At 35.2% G+C, this 15,000-nt stretch overlaps 1 protein-coding gene across 1 annotated transcript in view; it reads right to left on the reverse strand.

The window, feature by feature from the left end:
* LOC136830675 (adhesive plaque matrix protein-like) overlaps positions 1-13,193 on the reverse strand; it is a 55,849-nt gene extending 42,656 nt beyond the window's left edge. The window contains exons 1-2 of the mRNA XM_067090309.1: positions 13,055-13,193; positions 3,622-3,731 (exon numbers count right to left, since the gene is read on the reverse strand). Coding sequence (XP_066946410.1) covers positions 3,622-3,723 — 102 coding nt within the window. The 5' untranslated portion in view covers positions 3,724-3,731; positions 13,055-13,193. The remainder of the gene's footprint in view (positions 1-3,621; positions 3,732-13,054) is intronic.
* Between the last annotated feature and the right edge of the window lie 1,807 nt (positions 13,194-15,000).

A 15,000-nucleotide genomic window follows, 5' to 3' on the forward strand; every position in this document is an offset into this window, starting at 1 on the left:
CACAAACTTAAATGGAAACAAACACTGACCGTTTATTTCACATCACAAAACCAGTCCAAATAAGTTCTTCTAAAAATTATACCCTTACTATACAACAAATACATAAAATACATAGATATCTATCTATCCGTCAATCTGTCTATCTATCTATCTGTATAGCTGAATCACGAAAATATGGACTGATAGAAATATAAAAAAAAGTTTACAAAGAAAGCTCGTACAGTTGACAGGTGGGGATTACAAAGGTAAAAATATGTACCTGGAATCCAACACAGTTGAAGAATTAGGGGACCTACCAAAATAGGGGTAAATATTTATTTAAGGGGTGTTGCAAAAGATTAGGCCCAACAGCTCGGAAGCAGGGAAAAGTCAATTAGAAGATTACACGGGGAAAGAGAGAGACTCACCACCGAAAAAAAATGACCGTGGAAAGAATAAGCTGATTACACACGTTGATAAAAGTACAACTTCTAAACCCATACCACCAAATAAAAAAAAATGACAATATCTCACATAACATAAAACGTCCATATACTGTCAAATTTCTTTTGAAAATTATACCCTTCCTATCGAACAAATACGCCTGTCTGTGTGTACGGTCAATAGCTTTCCTTGCCTGAACGTGCGTTTGTTCGTTTTTCCCTGACAGCTGCTGTTCCTTTCATTTCAAGACCTCCCCTTCTCTATATCATCATCAGCGTCTCTCCTTTTCTCTTTTTCCGTCATCAATCATTTTTGGGAGAGAATGTCAGAAGTAGAGAGAGAGAGAGAGAGAGAGGGGGGTGATAAGTATTTCCCCTTTACAAGGGTGAAACATATGAGATATTCCATTTTTTTGTTTTGAGGAATAATAATTAATTAATAATAATGATAATGAAATAATAATGATAACAGTTGGGATTATAATGTAATAGTTGGGTTCTGAAGAGGAGATATTTTTTCTTAGGAAAAAAAAAAATAATAATCAAAGTTGGGATTATAATGAAATACTTGGGTTCTGAAGAGGAGATATTTTGTTTACTTTGTAATAATAATAATAAATAATAATAATAATAATAATAATAATAATAAATAAAAAGGATTTTTTCACATAGTTGGGATTATCATGAAATAACTGGGTACTCAAGAGGAGAAGTTTTTAAAATTGTATAATAATAATAATAATAATAATAATAATAATAATAATAATAATAATAATAATAATAATCAAAATAATAACGCAACATCAATAAAGTCTGCCGAATCCATAACGCAAACACTGAAGCGAGGCGATGCGTAAAGCTTTCATAATTATATATATATATATATATATATATATATATATATATATATATATATATATACATATATGAATATATATATGTATATATAATACATATGAATATATCATTATACACACACACACACATATATATATATATATATATATATATATATATATATATATATATATATATATATATATATATTACTACAAAAGCTACAATGTGCATACAATTGCGAATTATCATCTAGTGTCGAGACACGCTTCACCAATAGAGGAACGAACAAACAAACACACACACACACACAAACATGATAAACAAACAAACAAACAAACACACACACAAACATGATAAACAAACACAATGAAAAAAAATTAATAATAAATAAAAATCCTAGTTATGATTATTGATGGATTATCATTTTTTTGACTGGCGTCGCAATACCAGTGGGACCCAAACTAACTTTTGGACCTCGGTAATAAGAAAATGGTAGAATAAAAAAAAAAAAAAAAAAAAAAGTGCAAAGACGATGAAAAGTTTCTTCGGCGCAATAGAGTTTTCCGTACAGCCGCTACAGTGTATAATCAAGGCCACCGGTGTTCTCGGTATAATGCTGTACGGACCGCGGTCCATGAAAGTTTAACCAAGGTCCGGTGGTGGCCTATCCTATATCGTTGCCAGAAGCATGATTACGGCTGACTTTAACCTTAAATAAAATACAAACTAGTGAGGCTAGAGGGCTGCAATTTGGAATGACGGGAGGGTGAATGATCAACATGCTAATTTTCAGTCCTCTGGCCTCAGTAGTTTTTAAGATCTGAGGGCGGACAGAAAAAGTGCGGACGGACAGACAAAGCGGCACAATAGTTTACTTTTACAGAAAAAAAAAACAAAGACACATTTCAATCAAAGCAAGGTATCTTGACAGACTGAACGAAGAAAAGAAACTAATTATTAATGAAGCAGATTTGGAAACCGTCGACAGGAACGCAAGCAAAAAAAAGAAGAAAAAAAAGACAAAACTAAAACAATTTAACCTAAAATCGGTGAATTCAGATACCGATTACGCAACTAACAGAAAAAATATATATATATAAAAAGCAAAAATATTTTGAGTTAAAACTAAACATAAAAAAACAGATAATTTTAATTAACATCAGAATTCGCTTTCGACTATTAAAAAACCAAAGCATTTTGAAGAAAGTAATTTATTTTTCTAAAAGCGATTTATCTTAAAAAAAGGGAATCTAAAAAGTATCAAAAAAGCAGTTCATTTAAAGTTTTCAAGTTATTCAAAAAGTTTTGAAAAGTATTTAAAAAGTTTCAAACAAGCAATTTATTTAAAAAGTTTTGAAAAGGATTTATTTAAAACGTTTCGAAAAGGCAATTTATTTCAAAAGCAACGTATTTAAAACAAATTTTAAAAAGGCAATTTATTTAAAAATGTTTTTAAAAGCAATTTATTTTTAAAAAGTGTAGTCAAGAAAGCAATTTATTTTTAACATCATTTTTTCAATAAGAAATTTATTTAGAAAGGCAATGTATTTAAAAATATTTTTATAGGCAATTTATTTAAAAAAATTATTTAAAAGCAATTTATTTTTAAAAATCATTTTAAATAAGAATTTTTTAAATGCAATTTATTTAAAAAGTTTTAAAAACATTTATTTTTAGAAAGTTTATTCATAAAAGCAGTTTATTTTAAAAATAATTTTAAATAATAAATTTTATAAAAAATGCAATTTATTTTAAAAATGTTTTTAAAAGCAATTTATTTAAAAAAAAGGATTCATAGAAGCAATTTATTTTAAAAAATGGTTTTAAATAAGAAAAATATTTAAAAAGGCAATTTATTTCCAATACCAACTTCCTTAAAAAAAGTTTATTCATAAAAACAATTAATGTAAAAAATCGTTTTAAATAAGGAATTTATTTAAAGAGGCAATTTATTTCAAAACGGAACTGACTTGAAAAAAGTTAATTCATAAAAGCAATTTACTTAAAAAAACAATTTTAAATAGTTTATTTAAAAAAGCAGTTTATTTCAAATATCAACTTACTTAAAAAAAGCTTATTCATAAAAGAAATTTACTTAAAAAAATAATTTCAAATAAGAAATGTATTTAAAAAAGTAATTAATTTAAAAAAAAGTTTTTAAAAGCAATTTAATTTTAAAGTTTATTCATAGAAGCAATTTGTTTTTAAAAAGTTTATTCATAAAAGCAATTTATTAAAAAAATAATTTCAAATAAAATTTATTTAAAAACGCAATTTATTTAAAAAAGGAACTTACTGAAAAAAAAACAATTTATTCTAAAAAAAAAAAAAAAAAAAAAATCCACTTTAACGAACTCACTTTGGAATCGGCTGCTACGGTAACCGCCGAGACCGCCAGCAACGCCGTCAGGAGGAACACACCCCCCGCCGAGGGGGGAGAGGAGGCCGCGGCTCGTCTCATTACTCCACCTGCAGGCAAGAAGGAGAGGCGGAATTAAGAGAGGATAATAAAAGGGGATGATAAAAAGGAGTACACGGATATGGTGAAGATCCCTAATGAGGAAAAATAACAGGCGGTAATGATCTCCGTCTCTCTCTCTCTCTCTCTCTCAATATTCACAGAGAGAGAGAGAGAGAGAGAGAGAGAGAGAGAGAGAGAGAGTCGCTGAAGTTACGGTTCAGAAGACGGGTTTGACACATTAGCGCTTTTACCTGTCCGTATGTCTTGCTGAATAACTTCTTCATGTTCTCTCTCTCTCTCTCTCTCTCTCTCTCTCTCTCTCTCTCTCTCTCTCTCTCTTATATATATATATATATATATATATATATATATATATATATATATATATATATATATATATATATATATATATATATATATATATATATATATATATATATATATATATATATATATATATATATATATATATATATATATATATATATATATATATATATATATATTATAAATATACATACATACATATATATATAAATAAATAAGAAAAAAATTATATATATATATATATATAATGTACGTATATGATACATACATACATGTATGTATGTGCGTATGTATACATACATACGTGTAACCTTGTGAAACCTAACTCTCCGCCTTCTACGTCACATTTAATCTAAACACAATTTACAAAGCAACGCCTTAATAATTCCTGAAATCAAAAACACACACATACACACACACACACGCACGAACAACAATAATTGCTTTCTCCTCCTCTCCTCACATTCCTTCTACATCTCCAATTCCTCCTCACCCATCTTCTCCATCTCCCTTTCATCCGCCACGCTACCTCAAAGTCTTTAAGTCATCCACGCAAGAAGAAGAAGAGGAAGAGGGAGAAAGTCATCTCGTCCCATTTTTTTCATCAATGTCGTTCCATTCCCTTACGACTCGAAGAGAGGACCTTGAAACATAAGACCCACGTCCTCAAGGGCTTTCCCTTCGGGTTTTTATGCAGCATCAGTGCATTCAGGGAATATCTGGGAATACCTCAGCGTCGTGAAAAATATTCCAGATCATTCACCGCGTTCCAGATCCTTTTTTTTTTTTTTCAGGATGTAGCCTAATGCGGGTTCTCGAGTTCATCGCGTAAACAGATGGATGTGAAAATTAGTATAAAAATTACGATGGGAAGAGTTTGCGCCAGCAATCAAGTGCTGTATAATGAAGGGCTGTGTTTCGGTATTTTACTTATAAAATGCTTTCGTTTTTTCATTAGAGTTTGATGAAGAAGGTCTGTCAAGCAATGATCAGTGCACGCAAGCAAGCAGATTTAGGAAAGAGGAATATGTATATATATATGTATAATGTGTGTGTGTATATATACATACATAAATACACACACATATATATACATATATACATGTTGTATGCGGATGTATGTATGTATGTATGTATAGAGAATAATTGTGAGCTCTTAAAGAAAAAGTCGACGTCAAGGTATTATCGACAAACAGCTCACTCAATTTCCATGAGAGAGAGAGAGAGAGAGAGAGAGAGAGAGAGAGAGAGAGAGAGAGAGAGAGAGAGAGAGAGAGAGAGAGAGAGAGAGATCCAGCAAAGACAAATAGGTAGACACAGTGAAGAAAGGAAAGATTGAAAACCCTCGACTTGAGAGAAATGAATTTCAAATCCGATTTCCCCCCTTCCAGAGACGGGGAGGAGGAGGAGGAGGAGGAGGAGGAGGGAGAGGGCAAGTGTGAAGTGTTATTGGCTGCTCTGCAAAATGTATAACCAATACATCCAATTTTTCCCCCCTAAGATTGACGACGGCTCAGAACCAAAACAATGAAACCATTATTTCGGGGAGAGAGAGAGAGAGAGAGAGAGAGAGAGAGAGAGAGAGAGAGAGAGAGAGAGAGAGAGAGAGAGAGCCTTTCTGAGAGGATGTTTTCAATTACGCCCTCCTGACGTGGTTCCATCTTTAGGAGAGAGAGAGAGAGAGAGAGAGAGAGAGAGAGAGAGAGAGAGAGAGAGAGAGAGAGAGAGAGAGAGACTCCACACACTTTGCATCTGCAATTGCTGGATGCATCGAAAATATTCCCAATCATCGACTTTCAATGAAAAAAAAATAATAAAAACAAAACGCAGTTGATAATCACCGTGGCGTCGGAGATAAGAAGAAGAGGAAGAAGAAGAAGTAGAAGAAGAAGAAGAAGTGGAAGAAGAAGGAAAATAGGAGGAAATGTGGAAAATGAACGAGAGTTCGAGTCGCGACAGAAATGACGGAGTGAATGACAAGGTGAAAGATGACAAAGTGAAATGTTTGCATAGAAAATCATTTCCGGACGGAATTAATCGCGCAGATGGATAAGAATTTCCTAATGACAGGAAATGAAGTAAATAAATAAATATATACATATGTATATATACATTCTAAATTAAGCCGTCTCCCCTACCAGAGATTGGTGCTATTCAAAAACCTTACAACAGTCATTGATTTAACAGTCGCATTGTGGATATACTATCTCTCTCTCTCTCTCTATCTCTCTCTCCTCTCTCTCTCTCTCTCTCTCTCTCTCTCTCTCTCTCTCTCTCTCTCTCTCTCTCTATATATATATATATATATATATATATATATATATAAAATATTTCAACAAATACTTAAAACAACAGCCAAAAAATCATGACAACCAATGTATACTTCCACATCTCGACTTATTTTACCGGAACAAATAGTCGCGCCGCTCTGCTGTATAACTGTTAACAATCGCGAAGATAAATTCCACCCAAAACTAAAGCAACGTTGCGTGGAATCTGCCAATTTCCTCAGGGGTTAACGGACGTTCTCCGAAGATAATTACTGCGTAATTACATTTAATCAAATGACGTACGCCGTATAAACTTCATTGGCCCCAATTACCCTTTGTTTGGGGTAGAAAATGGTTTAATTATTATATCTGAGGACGGTCTGTTGTCAGACGTTGAGATGACATTAGCAGGGGAGCGTTTTATTGCCAAGTGTGTTTCCTGTACACAAGGGCGCGTTCTGTTGCGCTGAGAGTTTAAGCTGCAAGCTGGTTGCGTTTAGTTGACGACCTCTATTTATTGCGACTTTCTGAACGAAACAAACTTTTAATCGCTGGCAATTTTCCGGCCCCCAATCAAAACTATTTAATTGTAGTTTATAACTGACTGTATAATTAATCTATTATAGTCTGGGAATTCATTGTAGTCGATTTTAAAATGCACGGAATATAGCGTAAATTATGTCCAATATTCTTTGAATAAAAATGAGACAAAATTGGAAGATCGTAGCCTATTTTAAAATGTATAAAATATAACGAAAATCATATCCCATTTTCTTATAATAAAAATGAGACAGAATTGGGACATGTGATGTATCTGATAATATATAAAGAATATAATTAAGTTTTTACCCACTTTTACATTTAGTTAACTCCCTGTGAATAGGAAGTCCATATTTTTCTTCATACATGTTTATAGGACACTTATAACATATAAAGTTAATAATGGAAGTAGCATTTACAAGATCTATTTGTGTATTATTATATATACATATATATATGTTTATATAATATATATATATATATATATATATATATATATATATATATATATATATTATATACATTATATATATATGTATATAAATACATATACATAAATACATACATATACATAAACAAGCACACAAGTAAACAAACGCCCAAACAGCCCCCCCCCCCACAAAGGGGGAGAGCAAGAGACACGGACGCGACCTAAAAATCGGAAATTAAACACTCAATCAACCGACCACGCATGAACACGTAATTTAATGAACTTCCGGTCAGCGACTGACTGAGCCATCATCATCATCATATTAAAGGCATTATTATCGACCGGTTCACCGGCGCCGATCGACCGAGAAGCGGTCAGTGTTGAACGGAGACGAAGAGGCGAACATAACGCAGCCTCACAGCTTAGTCGTTCGATGGTGCGTTCGAAGTCCACCAGGTGCTTACCTAGGCCTGTTATCTACGCGTCGCCTACTCCGAGGGGCTAGTACTGAATATGGCGCGTCCTTGGGACGCAGTGTTTAGTACTAGACCCTCGGGGGATCAAAGTATTATATAACCATTTCCATATTGTGTGGTTGGCAAATTATGTTAAGTCGCCTACTCCGAGGTGCTAGTACTAACTATGGCGTCTTTGAGATGCCATGTTTAGTACCAGCTCCTTAGGGGAACAATATATTATATAAAACCATTTCTATATTGTGTGGTCGACAAATTTTATTAAGTAGCTTTCTCTGAGGTGTTAGTACTAAACATGGTGTCTAAACCCATTTCCATGTCTTTATTAAGGACGCTGTGTTTCCTTGGGAAGCCATGTTCAGTACTAGCCCCTCAGGGATCAAAGTATTATAAACACCCATTTCTAGATTGTGTGGTCAACAAATTATATCAATAAACGATACCTTTGTGCTGCTTTGGCTTGTTATCTACACGTTACCTACTCCGAGGTGCTATTATTAATTCACACCAACCATGCATCTGATATCTAACTCCGCCTCTTACGACGCTACTGATTGGCCATTGATCAGCCAGTCACAGGGCTGGAAACTCGTCAGTCTCTTCCAGCCGTCACCGAGTAAACATCTACGCTGCAACTCTCCTCATGAAATATGTCTTTCCAGCCCTGTGACTGGTTGATCAATGGCCAATCAGGAGCATCGTAAGACAGGGTTGGATATCAGACGCACGGGTACTGTGAATTGATAATAGTACCAAGCACCGCATGGCAAATGTAAAGTAGATGGCCGCACGAAGATATTTATAAATACAATTTGTCGACCACACAATGTAGAAATGGGTGTTTATAATACTTTGATCCCCTTTCCCGGGTGGCTAGTCCAAAACATGGCGTCCCAAGGAACTTTCGCCACGTTTAGTACTAGCCCTTCGGAGCAGGCGACGCGTAGATGTAACAAGCCTAAGTAGCACCGAGAGTCTATTGGTCCGTAATCCTGGTTTGTAGCAAAATGTTGCTTTCAAATGAAACACTTCAATGAAGAGTTGATGGTGTCAGAGAGAGAGAGAGAGAGAGAGAGAGAGAGAGAGAGAGAGAGAGAGAGAGAGAGAGAGAGAGAGAGAGAGAGAGAAGGAATCTCACAAGTAATTTTGGACAAAAAAGGAGAGTAAACTGTCAAATTGCCCATACTATAAATCTCCTAATAAAAGAAAAAACTAATCAAATATAGCCATAAAAAAACGCAACGCGTGACACCGTGCGGAATCACGCGCGTTATGACGCGCGCCCAACCGCACGTCAAAACCTGACTGACTAAAGGGCCTTCCCCATTCACCCCAAACTTGCTAACCCATTAGCGGAGAAAATGGGGCCAGTTGGCCCAACACACACACACACAAGGCCCTGGTAATTTCCCCGACCGCGGACTTTGAAAATGCAACGTATAATGTTGCAAACTGCAGTTTATCAATTGCGGGTGCATTGTGCGCTCTTCGGGGAAACATAAATGCAAATAAATGCGATCTGCTCCCCCGCGGGAAATGGAATCGGGTTTTCGTGCGCTGGTGATGACGATGCTGTCAGGGCAGTGGAGAGAGAGAGAGAGAGAGAGAGAGAGAGAGAGAGAGAGAGAGAGAGAGAGAGAGAGAGAGAGAGAGAGAGGGGGGGGTTCACAATTTGGTAATTAAGACAGAATGAAGAACAGATTTTTTAAAATTTAAATGAGAGAGAGAGAGAGAGAGAGAGAGAGAGAGAGAGAGAGAGAGAGAGAGAGAGAGAGAGAGAGAGAGAGAAGGGTGGGGGAATTTCACAATTTGGTACTAAAGACATAATGAAGAACAAATTTTTGAAAATTTAAACAAGCCAGAGAGAGAGAGAGAGAGAGAGAGAGAGTTTCATAGTCTTAATGGAGATGAACACTTAATGGAGATGAACACCGAAGTATAGGAAATTTTTTTACTCATTTTAGAAGAGAGAGAGAGAGAGAGAGAGAGAGAGAGAGAGAGAGAGAGAGAGAGAGAGAGAAAGTTTCATAGTCTTAATGGAGATGAACACTGAAGCATAGGAAATTTTTTTTACTCATTTTAGAAGAGAGAGAGAGAGAGAGAGAGAGAGAGAGAGAGAGAGAGAGAGAGAGAGAGAGAGAGAGAGATGGACGGCTGACTGAACATCAAGATAAGGAAACATACAGACAGACAAATATGAATATGAATACCGAGCAACAGATGCATAAAACATACACATACGCACACACAAACAAAAACAAAAACAATAGCAAAGCCACAATTCCTTTCCCGTTCGTCTGCGTATAAAAGTGAATAGGGGAGGGGCCAACAATAGCGAAATTCGGCACAGACAGAAACGCACCAAAAAACGACAATTAAGGGAACACTCATAAACGGGGGGTGAAAGAGAACGAACAATTAATAAAAAAAATTAAGAAAAAATATGGAATATTTGCATCTCGAAATTCTTGGGAGAAAAAACTCGACCTAAAAAATGAAACGGGAAAAACTTTATAACTAAAACTGAACCAATGAAAGAATGACCAACAATGGATATAGAGAAAAGAAATAAAATCGACACGTACTTGATAAAAAAAAATAAGGCAACCGGCATGATGGAGAAAAAAAAATTCCACAAAGAGAGAATTTTTTTTTTTCAGTTGAAATGAATAGAAAAATTGAAAGAATTTTCATATCAGCTCCGGAGGTTGTACGACTGTCATCTATTTCCATTAATATTTTTAGTGTAATGTTTTTGTTTTCTAAAAAAAAAAAAAAAACTGGTTCGTAATCATGGCTTTGAGGTTTCAATAGAGAAAGGAAAGTTTTTTGGTGTTTATTTTTTTGAATTTTTTTTTTGGGGGGGGTTCTGGAAACTGGAATAGGAATGAGTTTTCATTTTGAAAATCGTGAATGAAATTTTCTTAACATTCGATAAATACTACATATGACTATTTAATATTTCTTGACAATATTTATATCCTGGGTTAGATATTAATTTTCAAATTTTAGTTTTTGTGAGGATATCAGAAAATTTAGATAAATATGATGATTGCCTTTGAAAAAATATAGTTGCCTCTCTCTCTCTCTCTCTGTCCACTTTTAAAAATGTAAATCTTGTTTCTTTCTCCCCCTTTCCTTTCTCTCTCTCTCTCTCTCTAAGACACTCCTCTCTCTCTCTCTCTCTCTCACCTTTCATAAAATGTAAATCTTGTTATCTCTCTCTCTCTCTCTCTCTCTCTCTCTCTCTCTTTCAACTTCAAAAAATGTAAGTCTTGGTTCTCTCTTCCAGCTCTCTCTCTCTCTCTCTCTCTCTCTCTCTCTCTCTCTCTCTCTCTCTTCTCTTCTCTCTTTTCATTTCAAAAAATGTAAATCTTGGTTCTCTCTCTCTCTCTCTCCTTTCTCTCTCTCTCTCTCTCTCTCTCTCTCTCATCACGCTTTCTCTCTCTCTTGGATGACAAACCACAGCACACACACAGCAACTGTCAGCGATAATTTTTAGCACTAATTACATCAACAGTTAGACGCAGCGGTCAGCTTTCCCTTCTGAAGAATTTAACGGATACGATGACCTACAATGCACCATAAAAGCATTATACTGTATCATACAGAAATAAACATCGTACAGTTATTCATAATTACATATTGAATATAGGCATTTAGACAGACATGAATAAAATATATAAAATCATAAGTATAAATATGCATATATGTACACAAATATACTGTCTATATATATACATATAAATATATTTTTTATTTGTTATTTTTATATTTTATTAATGTTTACATAAATGGCTATATTAACGTTTACATTCATGTTTATATAAATGTGTAAATTCAATATATAATGGTTTGAATACAGGACGCATTAATGAAAATAAAAATAAAAATAAAAAATTAATATCTAACACAGCATATATACTTTGATGAGAAATATAATGAATAGTTATAAGAGCAACATCAAAATAACGATGATAACGTTAATGATATTAAACATGAAACAGTACAATTATTACTAATACTATCATTACCACTAGCCTACTATTAGTCCTGTGACAGATATAATATTAATGTCTGCCCCGACATCTATTTCAACGACAGCCGATAACAGATAACGCTTGCTACGCAATATCACGTCAAACACGGGGAGGCGGGGCGGGGAGTGGGGGTATGTGTTTCCTAATGAGCTATTGACAGGTGTGGTGACGTGAGCAGGAAATGAAACCGGGGCGAATTAATTATAAAATTATAACAATAATTATTCCGCCATTTTTCGTTTTCTGTCGAGAATTTTAATGATTACATGAATACAAAGGTATTATTGGGTACACCTCGTGTTGATTATTTCCTTAAATACAAATGATTGCTGCATTATAATTATCTTTTATTTCTTAAACTTGGAACCCGAATTGGAATTTAGAATTTAGGCCAAAGGCCAAGCGTTGGGACCTACGAGGTCATTCAGCGCTGAGACAGAAATTAAAAGTAAAGGTTTGAAAGGTGTAACAGGGGGAAAACCTCGCAGTTGCACTGTGAATCAATTTTTAGGAAGAGAATGGAAAGTAAGATGGAAAAATGAGAATATAACTGGAGGTACAGTAAAAAGAATGAAAGGGGTTGCAGCTTGGGGCCGGTGGGACGCCGCAAAGGACCTTCAGCAATGCCTACAGTGCACCCCTAAGGGGTTTTGGAAATTAAAAAGTGATATATCTGGATGCCAATATAAAGCAGTGAATCAGACACAATGCTGGGTCTGGTCAGGACTTGGATTGGTGACCAGCAAAGACTACTGGACACTACTGGCTCCTTTGGTTGAATATGAAAGAATTCTAGCGTAAAATATTCCTTGAATTTTACAAATTGTATTCGAATAGAAATCAAGATGATTTCTAACAGAGAGAGAGAGAGAGAGAGAGAGAGAGAGAGAGAGAGAGAGAGAGAGAGAGAGAGAGAGAGATTCAATGGGTCATAATAACTAGAGAGAAAAAGAAGTAGCTTGCAATTACAGATATAAAAAGTGCCTGTTAAAACAGGGAGAGAGAGAGAGAGAGAGAGAGAGAGAGAGAGAAATTAACTGGGCTACTATACGAAAGAGAAGCAGCTTTCAATTACAGATATAAAAATACACACTAAAATTGAGAGAAAAAAACCATTTTTATACGAATATCACAGAGGATTATTACCATCAGCTTCAGAGAGAGAGAGAGAGAGAGAGAGAGAGAGAGAGAGAGAGAGAGAGAGAGAGAGAGAGAGAGAGCAAAGAAGAAGCCACCTGGACACCTCACCTGTGGATAAGACCTGTTCCCCGTTTTCTGTGTCGAGCAAGCGCAGACGATCGATGTTGCCACAGCGCACGCGCAAGGAATACTGACACTCCTTCCATTTGTACAGGATTCCTCTTGGCTTCTGTAACACCCCCTTCTCGCCCCCCACCGCCTACCCCCGTCCTTCCACCACCCCATTTTCTGTCTCAGGCACCCACAAGAGTCCCATGACCCAACCAGTGCTCTCAAAGGGCGGCCCTTTCCCGCAGCTGCCACGCCTCCGTCGGGAGAAAGTGATGTGAGTTTGATTTTGTGGGAACTGTGTATCTCCTGGTTATGAAGGCTGTCCGCGGGGGGAGAGAGAGAGAGAGAGAGAGAGAGAGAGAGAGAGAGAGAGAGAGAGAGAGAGAGAGAGAGAGAGAGAGAATAGGTCTAAATTTTTCATTATATGAAAGAAAGAAAGAGAGAGAGAGAGAGAGAGAGAGAGAGAGAGAGAGTGTGAGAGAGAGAGAGAGAGAGAGAGAGAGAGAGAGAGAGAGTCTAAATTTTCCATAATATTAGAGAGAGAGAGAGAGAGAGAGAGAGAGAATAGTCTAAATTTTTCCATAATATGAGAGAGAGAGAGAGAGAGAGAGAGAGAGAGAGAGAGAGAGAGAGAGAGAGAAGTCTAAATATTTTTTTCATTATATGATGTTCGAGAGAGAGAGAGAGAGAGAGAGAGAGAGAGAGAGAGAGAGAATGAGAGAGAGAGTCTAATTTTTCCATAATGTGAGAGAGAGAGAGAGAGAGAGAGAGAGAGAGAGAGAGAGAGAGAGAGAGAGAGATAAAAATCAACACAGTAACGCCTACTATTTAATAAAATACTTCCATTTTAAATATCTGAACATTTTAGATTTAAATTCCCAAGAACATATGTAAAAAAAAAACGATCAATAAATGACTCCGTTTCTCCATATTGGTTCTCTGTCGAAAAGAAATTCACCTGTCTGGTACACCTGGCCTTGACACTCCTCCCCTCCCACCCTTCCAGGTGGACTTTGCTGTTTAAAAGCAACCACTTAATATTCCCCAAGGCCTTATTCGTCCTTGTGCTTATGGAAAAGAGAATGACGAACTTGATAAAAATATGTCTAGATTTTCAGTGATGAGAGAGAGAGACCTAGGCACTTAAAAGAAAATTGAAAGTCATTTGATTAAGGTTGTAAGACAAAAGGAAAAATCTCTTTAACACGCCATCAGTAATTGTGTTTTAAGACTTCCCAAATATGAAAAAATAATTCATTAACAATTGTGTTAATCAAGAAATGACAAAACGAAAACTCCATAATTAAGACTCTGTCAAAATGAAAAGCTGTCTTAATACCTGTCATTAATAATTGTGTCCCACCCTAATTAAGACTGGAAGGCAAATTAAAAACCTCTTTAATAATTCCCAATTGCCTTAATTAAGAATTGTGCAAAACGAAAACCTGTTAATTAAGACTGTAAGGCAAAGATGAAAACCTCTTTAATACGTCATTAATAATTGTGTTAATTAAGACTGTAAGGCAAAAACGAAAACCTGTTAATTAAGACTGTAAAATGAAAAAAACCTCTTTAATAAGTCATTTGACTTAGGTTAAGACTGTAAGACAATTAAGAAAAACCTGTTTAATACGCCATCAATAATTGTGTTAATTAAGACTGTAAGGCAAATATGAAAACCTCTTTAATAATTCATTAACAATTGTGTTAATTAAGAATGTAAGGCAAAACGAAAACCTGTTAATTAAGACTGTAAGGCAAAAAGAAAAACTTCTTTAACAGGCCATCAATAATTGTGTTAATTAAGACTGTACGGTAAAAAGAAAACCTGTTAATTAAGACTGTAAGGCAATTAAGAAAACCTCTTTAATACCTCATCAAATAATAGTGTTAATTAAGACTGTAAGGTAAAAAAGAAAACCTGTTAATTAAGACTGTAAGGC

The sequence above is a fragment of the Macrobrachium rosenbergii genome, chromosome 47 (assembly GCF_040412425.1).
Source record: "Macrobrachium rosenbergii isolate ZJJX-2024 chromosome 47, ASM4041242v1, whole genome shotgun sequence".
NCBI lineage: Eukaryota > Metazoa > Arthropoda > Malacostraca > Decapoda > Palaemonidae > Macrobrachium > Macrobrachium rosenbergii.